Source organism: Hemitrygon akajei, chromosome 1, assembly GCF_048418815.1.
Source record: "Hemitrygon akajei chromosome 1, sHemAka1.3, whole genome shotgun sequence".
NCBI classification, from domain to species: domain Eukaryota; kingdom Metazoa; phylum Chordata; class Chondrichthyes; order Myliobatiformes; family Dasyatidae; genus Hemitrygon; species Hemitrygon akajei.
Genome location: NC_133124.1, coordinates 2,138,327 through 2,161,057, shown reverse-complemented (window position 1 = coordinate 2,161,057; position 22,731 = coordinate 2,138,327). Strand labels below are relative to the sequence as shown.

Genomic DNA, 22,731 nt, shown 5'->3' with positions numbered 1-22,731 from the left:
ACTCCTTCTCCCTGTAAACTTCGATGCCATGTCCAATCAAAAACACACCCAACGGCCTGGCCTCCACAGCTGCATGTGGCAACAAATTCCACAAATTCACCATCTTTTGGCTCAAGAAATTTCTCCACATCTCTGTTTTGAAAGGGCTCCCCTCTATCCTGAGGCTGTGCCCTCTTGTTCTAGACTCTCCCACCATGGGAAACATCCTTTCCACATCTACTCTGTCTATGCCTTTCAACATTCAAAAGGTTTCAATGAGATCCTCCCTCATCCTTCTGAATTCCAGTGAGTACAGACCCAGAGCCATTAAATGTTGCCAATATGATAACCCTTTCATTCCTGAAATCATCCTTGTGAACCTCCTCTCGACCCTCTCCAATGCCAGCACATCTGTTGTAAGACAGAGAGCAAGGCAGACAGAGGAACAGATAGACAATGAGTGAGGGGCAGAAAGAGACAAAGAGAGACAGACAAGAGAGAGAGTTGGACAGACAGACACAGAGACAGAGAGAGGCAGAGAGACAGAAAGAAAGACAGACACAGACGCAGACAGAGATAGAGCAAGGGATACACATGGAGAGACAGAGAGAGAGAGAGATGGTCAGGCAGACAGAGTTGTGGAAAATCTAACATACAAACTTGTACAATTACAACTTTCTAGGAAAGCACCCCTTTTGATACCCTGTAAACTGTGGTCTAGTAATCTATTTGTTAGTTTCAACACATACCCATGTAAACTGGCTACTGAATGAATAGTGTGCTTTTCTCATAGAATTTAAATTTGTTTGTTCTGGAAATCTGCAGAAGAGCCTGCAGTAATCAGCGTGATGCTTTAAAAAAGGACTGACGACAAATGTTTAGTCAAGGTCAAGTTTTATTGTCTCAAGTATGTTGAGAGGACGAGATAAAGTGGATGTGGAGAGGATGTTTCATATGGTGGGGTATCCAGAACTAGAGGTGACCCTTTAGAACCGAGGTAAGGAGGAATTCAGAGGGTGGTGAATCTGTGGAATGCTCTGTCACAGACTGCAGTGGAGGCCAAGTCCATGGGTATAGTTGAAGCCGAAGTTGATTGTTTTCTGATTGGTCAGGGCATCAAAGGATATGGCAAGAAGGAAGGTGTATGGCATTGAGTGGAATCTGGGATCAGCCATGATGGAATGGCAGAGCAGAGTCAAGGGGCTGAATGGCCTAATTCTGTTTTATGGTTGAAGTACATGTGAAGAGGGGCAACAAAAAACACTTGCAGCACCATCGCAGGTACTGTTGCAGGAATGCTGCATCAGATAAGCAGCATGCACAAAGAAAACAGAAATTATACATAGAACAAACACAACTAAAATACAAAAGATTGATTGTAGTGCAGATTGATCAAAATAATCAGTGTTGCTGTACTGAGGTAGTGATTAGTGATTTGATGGTGGTTCGAGATCTGGATGGTTTAAGGGAAGCAGCTGTTCTTGAACCTGGTGGCTTGGGACTTCAGGCTTCTGTAACTCCTGCCCAGTGGCAGCTGTGAGAAGATGCAGTGGCCTGGATGGTGGGGATTTTTGAAGACAGTTATTGCTTCCTTGAAGCCGTGCCTCCTGTAGATAGTACCAATTGTGGGAATGGATGTGCCCATGATATACTGGGCAGTCGACTACTCTCTGCACTTTCTCTGCATCTGAATTGCTATACCAGACTGTAGTGCAACCTGTCAGGATACTTTCCACAGTACATCTGTAGAAGTTGCTGCGTAGTGACAAGTAGAATGCCCTTAACCTCCTCAGAATGTAAAGAAACTGAAGCCTTGTACTTGCATCCATGTGATGGCCACAGGACAGGTAAATCTGTTCATTCTCTCCACTGTGAATCTACCAACGTAGACTGGCACATGGTTACCCTCTCTCTCCATTGTGAGTACACCAATGTAGACTGGCACATGTTGACCCTCTCTGAGCTGTGAATCTATCAATGTAGACTGGGACATGGCTACCCTCTCTCTGATCCTCCACACTGCCATGCATCTTACCAATAATACTATATTCTGCCATCATATTTGACCTATCAAAATGAACCACTTCACATTTATCTGAGTTGAACACCATCTGCCACTTCTCAGCCCAGCTCTGCATTCTATCAATGTCCCGCTGTAACCTCCGACAGCCCTCTAGACTATCCACAACAACCCCAACCTTCTTATGTCATCAGCAAACTTACTAACCCATCCTTCTACCTCTTCATCCAGGTCAGCAATAAAAATCACAAATGAGACGGGGTTGCAAAGCAGATCCCTGCGGAACACCATTTGTCACTGATCTCCCTGCAGAATACGAACCATTTACAACTATCCTTTGCCTTCTGTGGGCAAGCCAATTGTGGATCCACAAAGCTAGATCTCCTTGGATCCCATGCCTTCTTATTTTCTGAACCTTATGAAATGCCTTACTAAAATCCATATACACTGCATCTACAGCTCTACCTTCATCAATGTAAGGTTCCTTTAGCTTAGGCTTCCTAATCACCTCCAATTCATTACATAACACACAATCCACTATAACTGATCCCCTAGTAGACTCACTGACAAAATACTCTAAAAAACTACCGCACAGGCATTCAACAAACTCACTCTTGAGATGCTTTACCAACCAGATTTTAACCAATCTACTTGCATGTTCAAATCTCCCAAGACTATCATAACATTGCAAATTTGACATGTCCTTTCCATTCCCCGGTGTAATCTGTATCCACGCGTTGAGAGGCATATATATAACTGCCATCAGGGTCCAATCCCCTTGCAGTTTCTAAACTCAATCCACAAGGATTCACCATCTTCTGATCCTATGTCACATCTTTCTAACAATTTGATGCCATTATTTACCAGCAGAGCCGTGCCAACCCTCTGCCTGCCTTCCTATCCCTTCGATCTCCCATACAACATGTGACCTTGGACATTCAGCTCCCAACAACAACCATCCTTCAGACATGATTCAGTGATGGCCACAACATCATACCTAACAATCTGTAAAAGATCATCCACTTTATTTCTTATTCTCCGTACAGTGAGATATTACACTTTGAGTACTGTATTTGTTGCCCTTTTAATTCTGCATCCCTAATGCACTGATACTCACCATGTTGGCTACAATTTTGTGGAATTTGCTACCACAGACAGCTATTGAGGCCAGGTCATTGGGTGTATTTAAGGCAGAGATTGATAGGTTCTTGATTGGCCTTGGCATTAAAGGTTACGGAGAGAAGGCCGGAGAGTGGGGCAGAGGAGGTGATAAAAAATGATTAGCCATGATTGAATGGCAGAGCACACTCGATGGGACAAGTGCCCTAATCTAGCTCCTATGTCTTATGGTCTTGACTGGAGCACTCCACAGATGCAACTGAAGCATTCCCTCCCGCACAGATCCGGCAAAAAGCTTTCAAAGCCCAGTCTCTACAAAAGAGGAATTCCATCTAGTGGAGCGGCCATTGTCAGACTGGCCGTCATTGGAGTGGTCTGAGTCAGAGCAGGAAGGCTTTGGCTCAACAAGGCTATGCTGAGAACAGCCAAACACAAAGTAAATAGGGAAGTTTATTCCTTATTTATTTCTTTTCTTCTTATTTAACTCGGGAAAGAATAGTGGGTATGTCTACAGAGCCAGTGTTTTGTTCTGGGTGTCAGATGTGGGATATCTGGGAGACTACCAGCCTCCCCAATGGCCACATCTGCACCAGCTGCATCGAGAAGCAGCTCCTCAGAGTCTCTGTTACAGAACTAGAGCTGCACCTTGATGACCTTAGGTTGTTTATGAAGCAGTGATAGACAGGAGCTACAGTAAGATAGTCACCCCAAGGCTACAGGATTCAGATAAATTGGAGACTGTCACAAGAGGGAAGGAAGAATGTCAGATAGTGGAGAGCACCCCTGTGGCTGTCCCCTTCAACAAAGAGTACTCCATTTTGAGTGCTGTTGGGGGGAACAACCAACTTGGGGGAAGTAACAGTGGCCGTGCCTCTGGCACTGAGTCAATAGACAATAGACAGTAGGTGCAGGAGTAGGCCATTCGGCCCTTCTAGCCAGCACTGCCATTCACTGTGATCATGGCTGATCATACATAATCAGTACCCCGTTCTTGCCCTCTCCCCATATCCCTTGACCCCGCTATCTATAAGAGCTCTATCTAACTCTCTCTTGAAAGCATCTAGAGACTTGGCCTCCACTGCCTTCTGGGGCAGAGCATTCCACATAACCACCACTCTCTGGGTGAAAAAGTTTTTCCGCATCTCTGTTCTAAATGGCCTACCCCTTATTCTTAAACTGTGGCCTCTAGTTCTGGACTCACCCATCAACAGGAACATGCTTCTTGCCTCCAGCGTGTCCAATCCCTTAATAATCTTATATGTTTCAATCAGATCCCCTCTCATCCTTCTAAATTCCAGTGTATACAAGCCCAGTCGCTCTAATCTTTCAACATATGACAGCCCCGCCATTCCGGGAATTAACCTTGTGAACCTATGCTGCACTCCCTCAATAGCAAGAATGTCCTTCCTCAAACTTGGAGACCAAAACTGCACACAATACTCCAGGTGGGATCTCACCAGGGCCCTGTACAGCTGCAGAAGGACCTCTTTACTCCTATACTCAATTCCTCTTGTTATAAAGGCCAGCATGCCATTAGCTTTCTTCACTGCCTGCTGTACCTGCATGCTTGCTTTCATTGACTGATGTACAAGAACACCTAGATCTTGTTGTACTTCCCCCTTTCCTAACTTGACTCCATTTAGATAGTAATCTGCCTTCCTGTTCTTGCCACCAAAGTGGATAATCTCACTTATCTACATTAAAGTGCATCTGCTATGCATCTACCCACTCACCCAACCTGTCTAAGTCACTCTGCATTCTTCTAATATCCTCCTGACATTTCACACTGCCACCCAGCTTTGTGTCATCAGCAAATTTGCTAATGTTACTTTTAATCCCTTCATCTAAATCATTAATGTATATTGTAAACAGCTGTAGTCCCAGCACCGAACCTTGCGGTACCCCACTGGTCACAGAAGATTAGTCAAGCATGATTTTCCCTTCATAAATCCGTGCTGACTCAGACTGATCCTTCTACTGCTATCCAAATGTGTTGTAATTTCCTCTTTTATAATTGACTCCAGCATCTATCGCACTACTGACATCAGGCTAACCGGTCTATAATTCCGTTTTCTCTCTTCCTCCTTTCTTGAAAAGTGGGACAACATTAGCCACCTTCCAATCTGCAGGAACTGATCCTGAATCTATAGAACATTGGAAAATGATTACCAATGTGTCCACGATTTCTAGAGCCACCTCCTTAAGTACCCTGGGATGCAGACCATCAGGTCCTGAGTCTGGCCCTGTGGCTCAGAAGGGTAGGGAACAGAAGAAGATGGCAGCAGTAATAGGGGACTCTAGAAAGGGAGACATCAATTCTATTGACAGAAAAAGACACACTGATGATAGTTTGCCTCTCAGGTGCCAGGGTCCGCGAACTTTCTGAACACATCCACAATATCCTGAAAAGGGAGGGAGAGCAGCCAGAAGTCGTTGTACATATTGGTACCTACAACATAGGTAGAAAAAGGGAGGTGGGAAAGGTATGTAATAAGGGTAATGAGACGATTGTAATGGGGGACTTCAATATGCAAGAGGATTGAGAGGCTTTTTAGAGCAGTTTGTGCCTGAGCCTACTCTGGGAAAGGCTACCTTAGATTGGGTGTTGTGTAAAGACCCAGATCTTAGAAGGGAGCTGAATGTAAAGGAATCCTTAGGAGACAGTGATCATAATGTAAGACCATAGACTTCAGCAACCTCACTCTGGACTCTGGGTCTTAGTCCAGGTGACTTATCCACCTTAAGACCTTTGAGTTTAAACATAGAACATAGAATAGTACAGCACATTACAGGCCCTTCAGCCCACAATGTTGTGCCGACCCTCAAACCCAGCCTCCCATATAACCTCCCACCTTAAATTCCTCCATATACCTGTCTAATAGTCTCTTAAACTTCACTAGTGTATCTGCCTCCACCATTGACTCAGGCAGTGCATTCCACGCACCAACCACTCTCTGAGTGGAAAAACCTTCCTCTTTATCCCCCTTGAACTTCCCTCCCGTTACCTTAAAGCCATGTCCTCTTGTACTGAGCAGTGGTGCCCTGGGGAAGAGGTGCTGGCTGTCCACTCTGTCTATTCCTCTTAATATCTTGTATACCTCTATCATGTCTCCTCTCATCCTCCTTCTCTCCTAGCTCCCTTAATTGGAGCTACTCTCCAAAGAGTAAAGCCTAGCATTTTTCCTTTGTAATGGCAATGGCACTCACTCCTGCTCCAGGACACTCACAGACCTCTGATACACTGCTAATGTCTTCCACAGTGAAGACAGATGCAAAGTACCCATTAAGTTCATCTATCATTTCTTTGTCCCCCATTATTTTCCAGTGGTCCAATAACAACTCCCCTTTTATTCTTTATCCTGTTTTATATTATTGGTTAGTTTCCCTCATATTTCATCTTTTCCATACTTATAGCTTTCTTAGTTGTCTTTTGTTGGATTTTAAAAGCTTCCCAATCATCCAACTTCCCACTCACTTTTGTTACCTACATGCTCTTTCCTTGTCTTTTATGCAGACCTTAATTTCCCTTGTCAGCTACTGTTGCCTACCCCTGTCATTTGAGAACAATGTTTTCTTTGGAACATAACTATCCTGCGCCTTGTAAACTATTCCCAGAAATTTCAGCCCTCTCTGCTCTGCTGTCATCCCTGACAGTATGCTCCTCTAATGCTCCTACCAAGTTCCTGTCTCATGTCTCCATAATTCCCTTTATCAAGCTCCTGTCCAAGCTCCTGTCTCATGTCTCCGTAATTCCCTTTCTCAAGCTCCTACCAAGGTCCTGTCTCATGTCTCCGTAATTCCCTTTACCCCATTGCAACACTGATACATCTGACTTGTGCTTCTCCCTCTCAAATTGCAGTATGAATTCAATCAGTGATATTGCAAATGTCACTCCACTCTTCAAGAAGGGAGGAAGGCAAAAGAAAGGAATCTACAGGCCAGTTAGTCTATCCTCAGTGGTTGGGAAATGGTTGGAGTACGGTATTAAGGATGAGGTTTTGAGCTACTTGGAGACTAATGATGAAGTAAGGCAAAGTCAGCATGGTTTCTGTAAAGGGAAATCATGCCTGACAAATCTGTTAGAGTTCTTCGAGGAAGTAACAAGCAGGGTTGTCAAAGGAGAGGCAGTGAGTGGCATTTACTTGGATTTTCAGAAGGCATTTGATAAGGTTCCACTCTCACGGCTGCTTAACATGATAAAATTCTATGGGGTTATAGGAGAGATATTAGCATGGATAGAGGAATGGCTGAGAGGCAGGAGGCATTAAGTGGGAATAAAAAGGGCATTGTCTTGTTGGCTGCCAGTGACTAGTGGTGTTCCTCAGGGTCAGTATTGGGAGCACTACATTTCACATTGTTTGTCAATGGTTTGGATAAAGGAATTGGTGGCTTTGTGACAAAGTTCATGGATGATACGAAGATAGGTGGAGGGGTAGGTAGTGTTGAGGAAGCAATGCATTTGCTGCAGGACTAGACAAACTGCAAGAATGGGGAAAAAAATTGGCAAACGGAATACATTGTTTAGAAATGCATGATAGTCAGCACTATTACTTAAATGGGGAGAAGGTTCAAACATCAGAGGTGTAAAGGGACTTAGTAGTCCATTTGCAAGAATCCCAGAAGGTTAATTTACAGGTTGATTCTGTGGTAAAGAAGGCAAATGCAATATTGGCATTTATGTCAAGGTGAATAAAATATAGACACAAGCAGATAACACTGATTCTTTTAAGGCACTAGTCAGGCCACACTTAGAGTACTGTCAATAGTTTTGGGTCTCATGTCTCAGAAAGGATGTATTTTCATTTGGAGAGAGTCCAAAGGAGTTTCACGAGGATGATTCCAGGAACAAAGGGGTTAACATATAAGCAGCGTGCAGCAGCTTTGAGCCTGTACTCAATATAATTCAGAAGAATGCGTGGGGATGTTATAGAAACCTACTGAATATTGAGATGACTAGACAGGGTAGATGTGGAGAGGATGTTTCCTAAGGTAGGGATATCAAGAACTCAAGGGCACAGACTCAAAATAGAGTGGTGGCCTTTCAGAACAGAGTTGAGGAATTTTTTTTAGCCAGAGTGCACTGAATTTGTGGAATGCTCTACACTGAATGCGGTGGAGGCCGAGTCCATGGGTATATTTAAGATGGAAGTTGATCATTTCCTAATCGGTCAGGACATCAAAGGATATGGTAAGAAGGTAGGTGTATGGGGTTGAGTGGGATCCGAGATCAGTCAGATGGAATGGTGGAGCAGACTCGATGGGCTGAATGGCAAAATTCTGCTCCTGTGTCTTATGGTCTTGTAGTCTTATGTTCTTATATGCTGTACGATAACCATGACAATAAGGATCACAAACCTCTTTTATGGATAAATTACTCCAGGACAATCTTATAAGCCTCCCTACCATCAAGGACATTCAATAGGTGGTGCCTCAGGGTGGCATAGTATCCTCACCACTCAGGACATGCCCTCTTCTCATTTCTACCATCAAGGAGGAGGTACAGGAGCCTGAAAGCGCACACTCAAAGTATTAGAAACAGCTTCTTCCCCTCTGCTATTTGATTCCTGAATGGTCCATGAATACTACCTATTTTGCTGTCTTTTTGCATTACTTACTTTTTTTTCATATTTCTTATTATCGTTTATCATCATATTGCACTGTACTGCTGCCCCAAACCAAAAACATTTCACAACATATGTCAGGGATAATAATTGCCCTGCCATTTCTCAAACAATGGTAACCTTCATTAATGACTGAAGGTTGACACTGGGTGAAGAGCACCAAATCAAAGTCATAGAGGACACCAGCACAGAAACAGGCCTTTCAGCCCATCTAGTTCATACCAAACTATTATTCTGCCTACTCCTGTTGACCTGCACCGGGGACCATAGCACTCTATACCCCTCCCACCCATGTACCCATCCAAACTTCTCTTAAATGTTGAAATCAAACTTGATTGCACCACTTCCACTGGCAGCTCATTCCACACTCTCATCGCCCTCTGAGTAAAGAAGTTTCCCCTCATGTTCCCCTTAAACATTTCACCTTTCACCCTTAACCCATGACCTCTGGCTCTGATCTCATCCAACCTCAGTGTAAATGCTTGCATTTACCCTATCTATATCCTTCATAATTTTGTACACCTCTACCAAATCACCCCTCATTCTTCTGTGCTCCAGGAAATAATGCCCGAACCAATTCAACCTTTCCTCATAACTCGCGTCCTCAAGTCTTGACAACATCTTTGTAAACTTTCTCTGCACTCTTTCAATTTTATTTACATCTTTTCTGTAGGTAGGTGACCAAAACTGCACACAATACTCCAAATTAGGCCTCACCAACATCTCATACAACTTCAACATAGCATCCCACCTCCTGTACTCAATGCATTGATTTATGAACATGTGAAGGAGAGGCCTGCATACTTCAAAGAACCTCAGTCTCCTCAGGAAGTAGAGGCGACTTGGCCCTTCCAGTATAGAGTCTCTGTGTCGGTGCTCCACTCAAGTCTGTCATGCAGGTGCATCCCAGGTGCTTGTAGGTCCTCACCACATCCACATCCTCACTTTCAATAGTAACAGTGAGCAGTGCAGGCTTAGTCTTCCTAAAGTCCATCACCATCTCCTCTGTCTTACTGATGTTGAGCTGCAGACGATTCAGCTTGCACCAATTGACAAAGTCCTCCACCAGGGCCCTGTATTCACCCTACAATCCTCCCTTTATACATTGCTGAGCCATCAGAGATTTTCTGTAGATGACATGACTCAGTGTTGTATCTGAAGTCCGGGGTATACAGGGTAAACAGGAAGGGAGTCAGTACAGTCCCCTGTGGGGCCCCAGTGCTACTTATCACCATGTCTGACACACTGCTCTGAAGCCACACCAACTGTGGTCAGGTAGTCTATTATCCAGGACACAATGGAAGTGCCAACCTGCATTGAACAGAGCTTTTTCCCCAGCGATGAGGGTTGTATGGTACTGAAGGCACTTGAGAAATCAAACATCATGATTCTCACTGTGCTGCCCTGCTTATCCAAACAGGAGTGGGCTCTGTTCAGCAGGCAGACGGCAGCATCGTCGACTCCAGTGTGCTCCTGCTGGACAAACTGCAGGGGATCGAGGGCTGATCTGACCAGGACCAGCCTCTCTAGGGTCTTCATAATGTGTGAGGTCAGGGCCACTGGACGGTAGTCATTCAAGACCTGTGTTTGGCCTTCTTGGGTACTGCGGCCACAAATGTTCACACAAATGGCCGAGACTCAGATTGAAAATGCCCTGAAGAACTCCACACAGCTGTTCAGCACACTCCTTCAGGACCGTGGGGTTCACATTATCTGGTCACAATGCTTTGCCATGTTTCAGTTTTACCCAGAGCCCTTCTCACCTTCTCAGTAGTGAGTCCATGATAACTGGAGAGTTGGTGGAAGGTGGGACAGTAGCAGTTGGTATGTGGATGGCAGGAGCAGGGCAAGGAGGGAATGTAGACACTGGTAGCCTGTGTTGTTGAACTGGAGGGTAGGCATTGGTGCTGAGGGAGCATTGGATGCCTTGACACCAGGACTGGTGTGTTGAGGGGGTGTGAACAGGAGGGCAACAATAGAGGAATTGGATTAACTCATCAGCCCTTTCACAGCTGCATTCAGAGGCTTCACAGCTAGGCTGATTGAAGCCAGTGATGTTCTTCATGCCTCTTCACACCTCCTGTGTGCTACTCTGCACAAGCTTGTTCTCCAGCTTTCCCCCATATGCCTCTTTAGCCCCTTGATCTTCTCCTTTAGCTCCATCTGCACGTTTCAATCCCTCCCTGTCTCCTGATCTAAAGGCCCTCCTTCTGTGGTTGAGAAGAGCCTTTAGATCACTGTCCACCCACAGTCCCTAGCAGCACTGTGGGTGAACCTGCACCTCAGGGACTACAGCGGTTCAAGAAGGCAGCTCATCACCACCTTCTCAAGGGCAGCTAGGGATGGGCAATAAATGCTGGCTTAGCTAGTGACACCCACAACACAGGTGCCCCTCAGAGCTATGTACTAAGCCCCCTCCTTTTATCTCTGTATACCCATGACTATGTCACCACCCACAGCTCCAATCTACTAATTTAATTTGCTGAAGTCACTACACTGATTGGCCTAATCTCAAATAATAATGAGGCAGCCTACAGAGAAGAAGCCATCACCCTGACACATTGGTGTCAAGAAAACAACCTCTCCCTCAATGTCGCAAAAACAAAGCAGCTGGTTATGGATTACAGGAGGAATGGAGACAGGCTAATCCCTATTGACATCAATGGATCTGGGGTTGACAGGGTGAACAGCTTTATATTCCTCGGCATAAACATCACCAAGGATCTCACATAGTCTGTACATACCGGCTGTGTGGTGAAAAAGGCACAACAGCACCTCTTTCATCTCAGATGGTTGAAGAAGTTTGGCCTGGGCCCCCAAATTCTAAGAACTTTCCACAGAGGCACAATTGAGAGCATCCTGATTGTCTGCATCACTGCCTGGTATGGGAATTGTACTTTCCTTAATCGCAGGACTCTGCAGAGAGTGATGCGGATAGCCCAGTGCGTCTGTAGATGTGAACTTCCCACTATTCAGGACATTTATAAAGACAGGTGTGTAAAAAGGGTCCGAAGGATCACTGGGGACCCGAGTCACCTCAACCACAAACTGTTCCAGCTGCTACCATCCAGGAAACGGTACCACAGCATAAAAGCCAGGACCAACAGGGTCCAGGACAGCTTCTTCCACCAGGCCATCAGACTGATTAATTCATGCTGACACAACGGCAGTTCTATGTCATATTGACTATCCCATTGTACATAAAATTTACTATAAATTACTATAAATTGTACATTGCACATTTAGGTCAAGACATCACATAAAGATTTTTACTCATATATATGAAGGGTGTAATAGTCAGTTCAATTCAATTCAAACAAATAAATAAAGACAAATCAGTAAGTCCATTAATGTCCTCCCCATTTGGTTCAGAAAGCACATTCCAGTCACTTCAAAGCAGCCTTTCAAGGTCTCAGGTGCCTCAAGGGACCATTTCTTTACTATCTTGGTGTTGCTGGTTGTTGCTGTACTTTGGTCTTATACAGGGGCATGGGCTGAACCAAGGTTGTGATCCAACGGGGAAAGAGCTGTGGAGCTGTATCCATCTTTAACATTTAATGTAGAGTTATATCGCTCCGTCAAACACTACACAATACTATAAGATCTTCCAGCAGCTTCTGTCTCCACTGGTCTGCTCTTGATCTAGTTATTACCACTGTTGCTGAGTGACAAGACATACTGAGGATTGTCCAGAGACATCTAAATTAAAATACCATTGGATAAAATGTTCATGTACTCACATTAAACTTGGTTTTGAATTATTTTCTTAAAAGTACATCATACCTGCCATTCCTGGTGTCGTGTTGTCGCATGCTTTTGATAAAGTGAATCTTCTTAAAGCTCTTTGGTCTGGGGGAACCTGACAGAGTCCGACATCTGGAAAAAACCCAAGTTAAACATAAGTTACGAGACTGAGTGAGAGGAAGTACTCCCACCTTCAGTAATTGCTGTGTGAGAGAAATCCAGACTGGTGGCCCCACAGGGTCAACACCAATTATGACACTGATTGAAAGCAGATCCCCCCACCCTCAGTAACTCAGTGAGAGCCACACTGATAATGTGACCGAGACTGATTCCCATGGAGGGCAGATGATAGTTACAGAACCACTCTTTGCAGATTGGATGAGTAACCTACATACTCAGTGACAACTGGAATCAGCCAATCAGCTGGCAGCAACTCAATGTGTAAATGCATGCAGACATGGTCAAGGGGTTCAGTTGTTATTCAGATTAAACATCAGAAATTACAAAGAAATGTGAGCTAAGTGACTTTGACCATGGAAAGATTGTTGGTGCCAGACGGTGGTTTGAGTATCTCAGAAACTGCTAATCACTGGCATTTTCACACACGACAATCTCTACGGTTTATAGAGAATGGTGTGAAAAAAAAAATACAGGGAGCTGCAGTTCTGTGGATGAAAATGCCTTGTTACTAAGAGAATCAGAGGAGAATGGTCAGACTGATTCAAGCTGACAGGAAGGCAACAGTAAACCAAATAGACATATTTAATAACAGTGGTGTGCAGAAGAGGATCTCTGAACGCACAACACATCTAACCTTGAAGTGGATGGGCCACAGCAGGAGAAGGTCACCAACATACACTCAGTGATCACTTCATTCGGTACAGGAGGTATGTAATAAAGAGGCCACCGAGTGTACACTTTTCTGTGAAGAATGGATCTTTTGCAGTGTAATCCTTCAATGCATCAATAATTCGTCCTTGTAGAGTTGGGACGAATCCACCTGAGGCAACAATTCAGCATGTCTGCAACATTGCAGTTTGATGGAATAGATGTGATTCACTTGCATTCTGGGCAAAAGAGTGGTTTCACAATACTGAGACCCTCCATTGGCCAGGGTCGACCATGGATGTTATGTCCTAGCTTTCCACATAATATGCAAGGCAGACCAATACGATATGGAGAGCAAGCTCTTGCCCTTGCACAGGCTCCTCCTCTCCACACAGCTGATGAATCTAAAGGGCAGCACAGACCGATACACTTAGGCACCAAGAGTTGCCAGTCAGCATTGAACTGCACAGGACTGCCTTAGCTCCGGATTTTTCCTCAGGGTTTACTCCTGATGCCTTCCCCATAGCCGCAAGACAGTGGAAGTTTGAGATCAGAGTTTTCCTTCTCCAAGATGAGCTGCTAACCATGGTTGACGAGCCCCATCTGCCCGAAGCGAATAGTTTTAAGGTGCCAGTAACCCACCTTTTTCCCTTCTCCTGTCAACAGAAAAAGTTCCACTGGACTGAGTAGTGTAACGTGCTGTAAGGTTTCACCGCTAATGTAATGGCCTCTTTGTAATGTTCCACTGCTAATGTAATGGCTTCTCTGTAGCAGCAATGTTTGGGTTATGTCTAGAGATAATGCGGGCTTTGGAATGTGCACCATCCAATGAGAGGAATGTTGTTCTTTCTTGTCAGAAGGGATTTTGCAGTCTTTTGTTGGGGAGAGATGCAGAGAGAAGATGCGAGCAGAGAAAGTTAGTAGACCACCAGATGGAGTGGACGGAGTGAGGGTACAAGGACCCGCCACACTTGGAGAAGGTCAATGGGGAACGAATGGATGGAAACGAGCTCCAACGTACACATTAGACTGTCTCATTAAAATGGGCCCTTTTTTTTTTGTTTCTTTACTAACCTATAGTCAAATTAAGAATATAAAGCTCAATCGTTTAATTGCATATTGTGTACTGTTTGTTATTTTGTGGTACTGATTTGTAACAGGGGAACACATCACACAGCATCCACCCAAACAAGATTTCTGAGGTTTGGCTGGGCTGAGGGCTGTCTTCCCCTCGAGTAAGCTGCCAGCTGAACCTGAGGGTTACAGTAGTTAAGTCACACGTGAAGGACAAGAGCTGGACTTGGTTGTCATAGGCTGTTTGAGACGCATGCATTGGGAGCTCAATTACGGCCCCTCACACCCCACCACCGATGACAACCTGAAGGAATCATAATACTACAGCGTTAGAACTGCATCACAAGTTCAAGAGTGCTTCTGTTTTCACCAGTCATTTTCATACCTCCGCAATGGGGCATTTTCCTCAATGTCTTCCAGAGTCTCCAATGAAGAACGCTGAGAAACCAAGCGGCGCCTGGAAGGAAGAAGACCACACAATGAAACTCTGCTCTCCATAGTCCAGTTCAACCCACACTGACTGTGGAACTGTCTCTGAACCTGCGGGTCAGTAGAGGACAGAATTGCTGTTTCAAATGAAACTCCTTTGGTAATTTTGCACCAGAAACAATATGTAGAAATATTATTTTTGGACTGAAATGTCACTGTGTGTTCCTCTGGATTTCCAGCATCTGCACAATCTTTTGTTTAATGTTTAGAAATTCCTCTTTTTCTCTGGTGAAATATCTATAAACCAAATTATACCAACTTGGACAGGTTGTGAGGGAGAACACACAGACAAATTGTGCAAGCATCATCAGAGATCTTTCATCATGGACCAGAATGGTCTATGTTCTTCTACTCAGCGAATGTTGAAATGCCTTGATAGAGTGAACATAGAGAGTATGTTTCCTAGAGTGGGAGAGCATAGGGCCAGAGGGCTCTGCCTCAGAATAGAAGGACATCCATCTAGAACAGAGATGAAGAGGAATTTCTTTAGTCAGAGGATGTTGAATCTGTGGACTACATTGCCACAGATGACTTAGAGTGCAAGTTGATAAATTCTTGATTAGTCAGGGCGGGGAGAAAGCAGGAGAATGGGATTGAGAGGGATAATAAATGAGCCATGATGGAATGGCGGTGCAGACTCAAGACTCAGACTTATAAGACCATAAGACATAGGAACAGAATTAGACCATTTGGTCCATCTTTCTTTTTCAATCTTTTCATTAAATTTTCAAAAACAAATACATAGTGGTCATAATAATACAAAGGGCGTGGGAGTACATTGTTGGTAATTAATACACGTAGTAGAAACTATAGGTAACGCCAATGTAACTGACCTCCCAAACTCTTAATATAGACAAGATACGAAGAAATAAAAAGATGGAAAAAAGCCCAAAATGAAAAATCAAAAACAAAATAAACTAAACTAAATAAAACTAAAACTAAACTAAACAAAGCTGAGCTATTCTATTATATCGGATAAAGTAATTAATGTTGTCAACTCCACTCCTCTACTCAAATTAATAAATAATATAAAGGAATCGGAAAAGGTCAAATTACATTCTATGAAAGTATTGGATAAATGGCCTCCAAGTTTCTTCAAATTTAACCGAGGGATCAAAGGTACCACTTCTAATTTTTTCTAAGTTTAAACAGGATATGGTTTGGGAAAACCATTGAGATGTCGTTGGGGGATACATCTCTCTCCAATTCAATAAAATAGATCTTCCAGTCATTAAAGTAGCAAATGCAATCATCCGCCAAGCTAAAGAGGGCAGATCAATCATTGGAAAACCGAAAATTGCGGTAATAGGGTGAGGTTGTAAATCAATGTGCAGAACTGTAGAGAATGTATCAAAAATATCTTTCCAATATATTTCCAAAAGAGGACAAGACCAAACATATGAGTCAGAGAGGCTATCTCAGAATGACATCTATCACAGATCGGATTTATATGAGAGTAAAAACGAGCTAATTTATCTTTAGACATATGAGCCCTATGCACCACTTTAAACTGAATCAATGTATGTTTAGCACAAATAGAAGAGAAGTTAACTAATTGAATGATTTTCTCCCATTTCTCTATAGGTAAAGAAAGTTGAAGCTCCTGCTCCCATTCATTTTAAATTTTTTATCAGATATATCTGACTGTATTTTCATAGTCATATCATAAATGATTGCTATTAAACCCTTTTAATAAGGGTTTAAGCCTAAAAAAATTTCTGTGATATCAGTTGGATAAGAAATTGGAAAAGTAGGTAACATCGTATTTTAATAATCTCTGATCTGTAGATATCTAAAAAAATGTGATCTGGGCAAATTATATTTATTAGACAACTGTTCAAAAGACATGAAACAGTTAATTCAAAAATAAATCACGAAAACATATTATACCCTTTGTTTTCCATACCAAAAAGGCTTGATCTGTAACAGAGGGTTGAAAGAAAAAATTAGATATAATAGGACTTGATAAAATAAATTTATTCAAGCCAAAAACTTTACGAAACTGAAACCATATTCGTAATGTATGTTTAATTATTGGACTAACCATTTGTTTATTCAATTTAGAAAGAACAAAGGGAAGCGAGGTCCCTAAGATTGAAACCAATGAAAATCCTTGTGCAGAATTACATTCAAGGTTAACCCATTGCGGACTGACATTAATATCCACATCATGTGTCCAAAATATTAAATATCAAATATTAATTGCCCAATAATAAAATCTTAAATTCAGCAGTGCGAAGCCGCTGTTCTTTTTGGATTTCTGCAAGTATTTTTTACTTAACCTAGGATTTTTATTCTGCCACATATAAGATGAAATTTTTAAGTCAATAATATCAAAAAAAGATTTAGGAATAAAGATTGGTACTGCTTGGAAAAGATATAAAAATTTAGGTAAAATAATCATCTTAATAGCATTAATTCAACCAATCAGTGATATAGACAGTGAAGACCATTTAGTAAGCGATTGTTTGACCTGGTCTATTAGAGGTAAAAAAATTGGTGTTAAATAAATCCTTATGTTTTTTAGAGATTTTAACACCTAGATAAGTAAAATAATCCATAACCAATCTAAATGGTAAAAGTCTATAAATTAGAACTTACATATTTAAAGGGAAAATTTCACTCTTAAGATTCAGTTTGTAACCAAGAAAGTTACTAAACTGAGCGAGAAAGGATATAATAGCAGGAATGGATTTCTCAGGATTCAGAATATATAGTAACAAATCATCTGCATATAATGATAACTTATGTATCACATTGCCACGAGAAATGCCAAGTATAGTAAGTGAGTCATGAACAGCAATAGCAAGAGATTCCACGGCAATATCAAATAACAATGGGCTAAGAGGACAGCCTTGCCTAGTGCCACGAAATAACTGAGAAAAAGGAGATCTTATATTATTGGTAAGTACCGAAATATATCAATTTAATCCAAGATGTAAATTGCGGGCTAAAATTAGATTTCTCAAGCATACTAAATAAGTATGGCCATTCAACTCTATCGAACACTTTCTCGGCATCCAATGAGATGACACATTCTGGAGTTCTAGATGAAGGAGTACAAACAATATTCATTAATCTCCTAATATTAAAGGACGAATAACGGTTTTTAATAAATCTGGTCTGGTCAACCGAAATAATTCGAGGCAACATATTCTCCAATCTAGTTGCCAATATTTTAGAAAAAATCTTAGAATCCACATTCAATGAGGATATAGGCCTGTATGATGCGCATTAAGTGGGATCTTTATCTTTTTTAAGCATTAAGGAAATAGAGGCACCATAAAAAGATTGTGGCAATTTACCTATAAATAATGCATTGTTAAAGATTCTACATAACCAGAGAGAAATTATAGTAGAGAAGGATTTTTAAAATTCTACTGTGTAGCCATCTGGGCCAGGTGCTTTACCTGAATTCATCGAAGAAATAGCATCTTTTATTTCTTGTTCCATAATAAGAGCATCTAATACTAAACGTTCATTAGGTGATAATTTTGAAACATTCAATTTCCTTAATAATTCATGCATTATAGTGGGGTCATCAGGAAATTCTCATTGATATAAGGAGGTATAAAAGGGAAAAAATAATAAATAAGGGATGGGGTAAGAAGTGGAGGGAGGATTTAACTGAAGTTAGAGAAATCAATGTTCATACCATCAGGTTGGAGGCTACCCAAACGGAATATAAGGTGTTGTTCCTCCAACCTGAGTGTGGCTTCAACTTGACAGTAGAGGAGGCCATGGATAGACATATCAGAATGGGAAAGGGATGTGCAATTAAAATGTGTGGCCATTCCACATTCTCACCTCATCCCTTATTTATTATTTTTTCCCTTTTTTTCTTCTTTTCTCTCTCTCTTTTTTCCTCTCTCTGTCCCTCTCACAATCACTCTTTGCCTGTTCTTCATCTCCCTCTGGTGCTCCCCTCCCCCTTTCTTTCTTCCTAGGCCTCCCGTCCCATGATCCTTTCCCTTCTCCAGCTCTGTATCCCTTTTGCCAATCAATTTTCCAGCTCTCAGCTTCACCCCACCCCCTCCCACTTACAAATCTCTCACTATCTCTTCTTTCAGTTAGTCCTGACAAAGGGTCTCAGCCCGAAATGTTGACAGTGCTTCTTCCTATAGATGCTGCCTGGCCTGCTGTGCTCCACCAGCATTTTGTGTGTGTTGCTTGAATTTCCAGCATCTGCAGATTTTGTCATGTTTGTGACTTTGTACTATCTTGTTCTGTGTCACCAAGTACACCCTCACCTCATTCTTAACAATTGACTCTAACATCTTCCCAACCATAGAGGTCAGGCTAACTGGTCTATAATTTCCTTTCTGCTGCCTTCCTCTTTTCTTAAAGAATGGAGTGACATTTAAGAAAGCATATGGTGCATTGGCCTTCATCAATCGTGGGATTGAGTTTAGGAGCCGAGAGGTAATGTTGCAGCTATATAGGACCCTGGTCAGACCCCACTTAGAGTACTATGCTCAGTTCTGGTCGCCTCACTATAGGAAGGATGCGGAAACCATGGAAAGGGTGCAGAGGAGACTTACAAGGATGTTGCCTGGATTGGGGAGCATGCCTTATGAGTATAGGTTGAGTGAACTCAGCCCTTTTTCCTTGGAGTGACAGAGGATGAGAGATGATCTAATAAAGGTGTTTAAGATGATGAGAGGCACTGATCATGTGGATAGTCAGAGGCTTTTTCTCAGGGCTGAAATGGCTAGCACAACAGGGCACAGTTTTAAGGTGCTTGGAAGTAGGTACAGAGGAGATATCAGGGGCAAGTTTTTTATGCAGAGAGTGGTGAGTACGTGGAATGGGCTGCCGGCGACAGTGGTGGAAACGGATATGATAGGGTCTTTTAAGAGACTCCTGGACAGATACACGGAGCTCAGAAAAATAGAGGCCTTTGGGTAAACCTAAGTCATTTCTCAGGTAAGGACATGATCTGCAGAGCTTTGTGGGCCAAAGAGCCTGTATTGTGCTGTAGGTTTTCTACATTACTATTTGCAATCTTCCAGTCCTCTGTCACCATATCAGGGTCCAATGATCTTTTAACAATTATTACTAATGCCTCCACGATCTCTAGCGACACCTCTTTCAGAATCCTAGTGTGCAGTTCATCTGGCCTGGGTGACTTACGTACCCTTAGGTCTTTTTTGAAAGACCTTAGTTACCTTCTCGCTTGTAACGGTAGCCACACTTCCTTCTCCATGGGGATGAATAAAGTATCTATCTCTTCCCTCATGCACTTCAACATCTGGCACACTACGAGTATCTTCCACAGTGAAGACTGAATCAGTTCATCTGTTGCCTCGTTGTCATCCATTATTATTTGTCCGGCCTCATTTTCTGGTGGTCCTATATCCACTCTCAGCTCTCTCTTAGGGAACAGTGATCACAACATGATCCAGTTCACTTTGAAATTCGAGAAGGAGAAACTAAATTCCAATGTGTCGGCATTTCAGTGGAATAAAGGAAATTACAGTGGCATGAGAGGGGAACTGGCCAAAGTTGGCTGGAAAGGGTCACTAGCGGGAAGGACAGCAGAACAGCAATGGCCGGAGTTTCTGTGAAAAATGAGGGAAGTGCAAGACAGATATATTCCAAATAAGAAGAAATTTTGAAATGGAAGAAGGACTGTGGCTGACAAGTGAAGTCAGAGCCAAAGAAAAAGCAAAAGAGAGGTCATACAAGGAAACCAAAGCCAGTGGGAAGATGGATGACTGGAAAGCTTTTAAAAACGTCCAGAAAGAAACTAAGAAGGTCATTAGGAAGGGAAAGATGAGTTATGAAAGGAAGCTGGAAACTAATATCAAAGAAGATACTAAAAGCTTTTTGTGTATAAAGGGTAAAAGAGAGTTGAGGTTAGATAGGACCAATACAAAATGTTACTGGAGATATTGTAATGAGAGATGCAGAGATTGCAGAGGAACTGATTGTGTATTTTGCATCAGTCTTCACAGTGGAAGACATCTGCAGTATACGGACATTCAAGAGTGTCAGGGAAGTGAAGTCTGTGCAGTGAAAATTACGACAGAGAAGGTGCTCAGGAAGCTTAATGGTCTGAGGGCGGATAAATCTCCTGAACCTGATGAGATGCACCCTCGAGTTCTGAAGGAAGTAGCTGGAGAGATTGCAGAGGCATTAACAATGATCTTTCAAAAATCGATAGATTCTAGTATTGTACCGGATGACTGGAAAATTGCAAATGTGACTCTGCTATTGAAGAAGGGCGGGAGGCAGCAGAAAGGAAACTATAGACCTGTTAGCCTGACATCAGTGGTTGGGAAGTTGTTGGAATCAATTATTAAGGATGAGATTACAGAATACCTGGAGGTGCATGACAAGATAGGCCAAAGCCAGCATGGTTTCCTTAAAGGAAAATCTTGCCTGACAAACCTACTGGAGGAAATTAAAAGCAGGGTAGACAAAGGAGATGCAGTGGACATGATGTACTTGGATTTTCAAAAGGCCTTTGACAAGGTGCCGACACAAGGCTGTTTATCAAGATAAGAGCCCCTGGAATTACAGGGAAGTTACTGGCATGGGTGGAGCATTGGCTGATCGGCAGAAAACAGAGAGTGGGAATAAAGAGATCCTATTCTGGCTGGCTGCCGGTTACCAGTGGAGTTCCACAGTGGTCGGTTTTGGGACCGCTGCTCTTTATGATATACGTGAATGATTTGGCGAAGGTATTAATGGATTTGTGGGTAAATTCGCCAATGATACAAAGATAGGTGGAGGAGCCGGTAGTGTTGAGGAAACAGAGTGCCTTCTTAAAGAACAGGGATGCAGAGAAATTACTTTAGTCAGAGGGTGGTAAATCTGGAATTTGTTGCCATGAGCAGCTTTGGAGGCCAAGTCATTGAGTGTATTTAAGGCAGAGATAGATGGGTTCCTGATTAGCCAGGGCACCAAAGGGCACGGGGCCTAGGCAGGGGAGTGGGGATGACTGGAAGAATTGGATCAGTCCATGATTGAATGGTGGAGCAGACCCGATGGGCAAAATGGCCTACTTCTGCTCCCATACCTTATAGTCTTATGGTCTCTTGTATTATTTTAAACTATCCCCCCACCAATAGCTCTAACAAACCTGCCTGCAAGATTATTAGTTCCCCTCGAGTTTAGGTGCAATATGTCATTTTTGACAGGTCACACCAGCCCCAGAAGGGATCCCAAGGAAGCCTTGGCCCTGCACCAGATCGTCCTGCTTTTACCTTCACTGGAGCATGACACAGGGAGCATTGCAGACATTACTATCTGGGAGGGCCTGCTTCTCAGCTTTCTTCCTGGCTCTCTAAATACTCTTTTCAGGACCTCTTTCCTTCCTATGTTATTGGTATCAATACGTATCAAGATATCTGGCTGCTTTCCCTCCCTCTCCAAAATGCTGTGAATGTGATCTGAGACATCCCGGACCCTGGCACCTGGGAGGCAACATACCATCCGGGTGTCCCGTTCATGTCCACAGAACCTCCTGTCTGTTCCCCTGACTATTGAGTTCCCTATCACTACTGCTCCCCTCTTCTCCTTCTTTCTCTTCTGCGCCACGGACACATGCTCAGTGCCAGTAACCCGGTCCCCATGGCAACCTCCTGGGAGATCATCCCCCACCGCAGTACCCAAAGCCGTATCCTTACTATTGAGAGAATGGCTCTGCACAAACTGCCTCGTCACGTTTCCATTTCTCCTGACCGTCACCCAGCTACTCGCCTCCTACAACTCAGGAGTGATCCCTTCCCTGTAATTCTGATCAATTATCTCTGCAGCTCCGGATCCCTAACATGGTTCTCAAGGTGCAGCATACAGATGTAGTTCCCCATGAAATTCCGGGTCTTCCAGGACACTTCCGGCATGAAGAAC

At 43.0% G+C, this 22,731-nt stretch overlaps 1 protein-coding gene across 2 annotated transcripts in view; it reads right to left on the bottom strand.

Moving 5' to 3' along the window:
- The window catches only part of LOC140741428 (CDK5 and ABL1 enzyme substrate 1-like), a 253,629-nt gene that overhangs the window by 96,530 nt on the left and 134,368 nt on the right, over positions 1 to 22,731 (bottom strand). For both annotated transcript variants that reach the window (XM_073071649.1, XM_073071732.1), the window contains exons 2-3: positions 14,771 to 14,842; positions 12,523 to 12,615 (exon numbers count right to left, since the gene is read on the bottom strand). In XM_073071649.1, the coding sequence (XP_072927750.1) occupies positions 12,523 to 12,615; positions 14,771 to 14,842 (165 nt within the window). The remainder of the gene's footprint in view (positions 1 to 12,522; positions 12,616 to 14,770; positions 14,843 to 22,731) is intronic.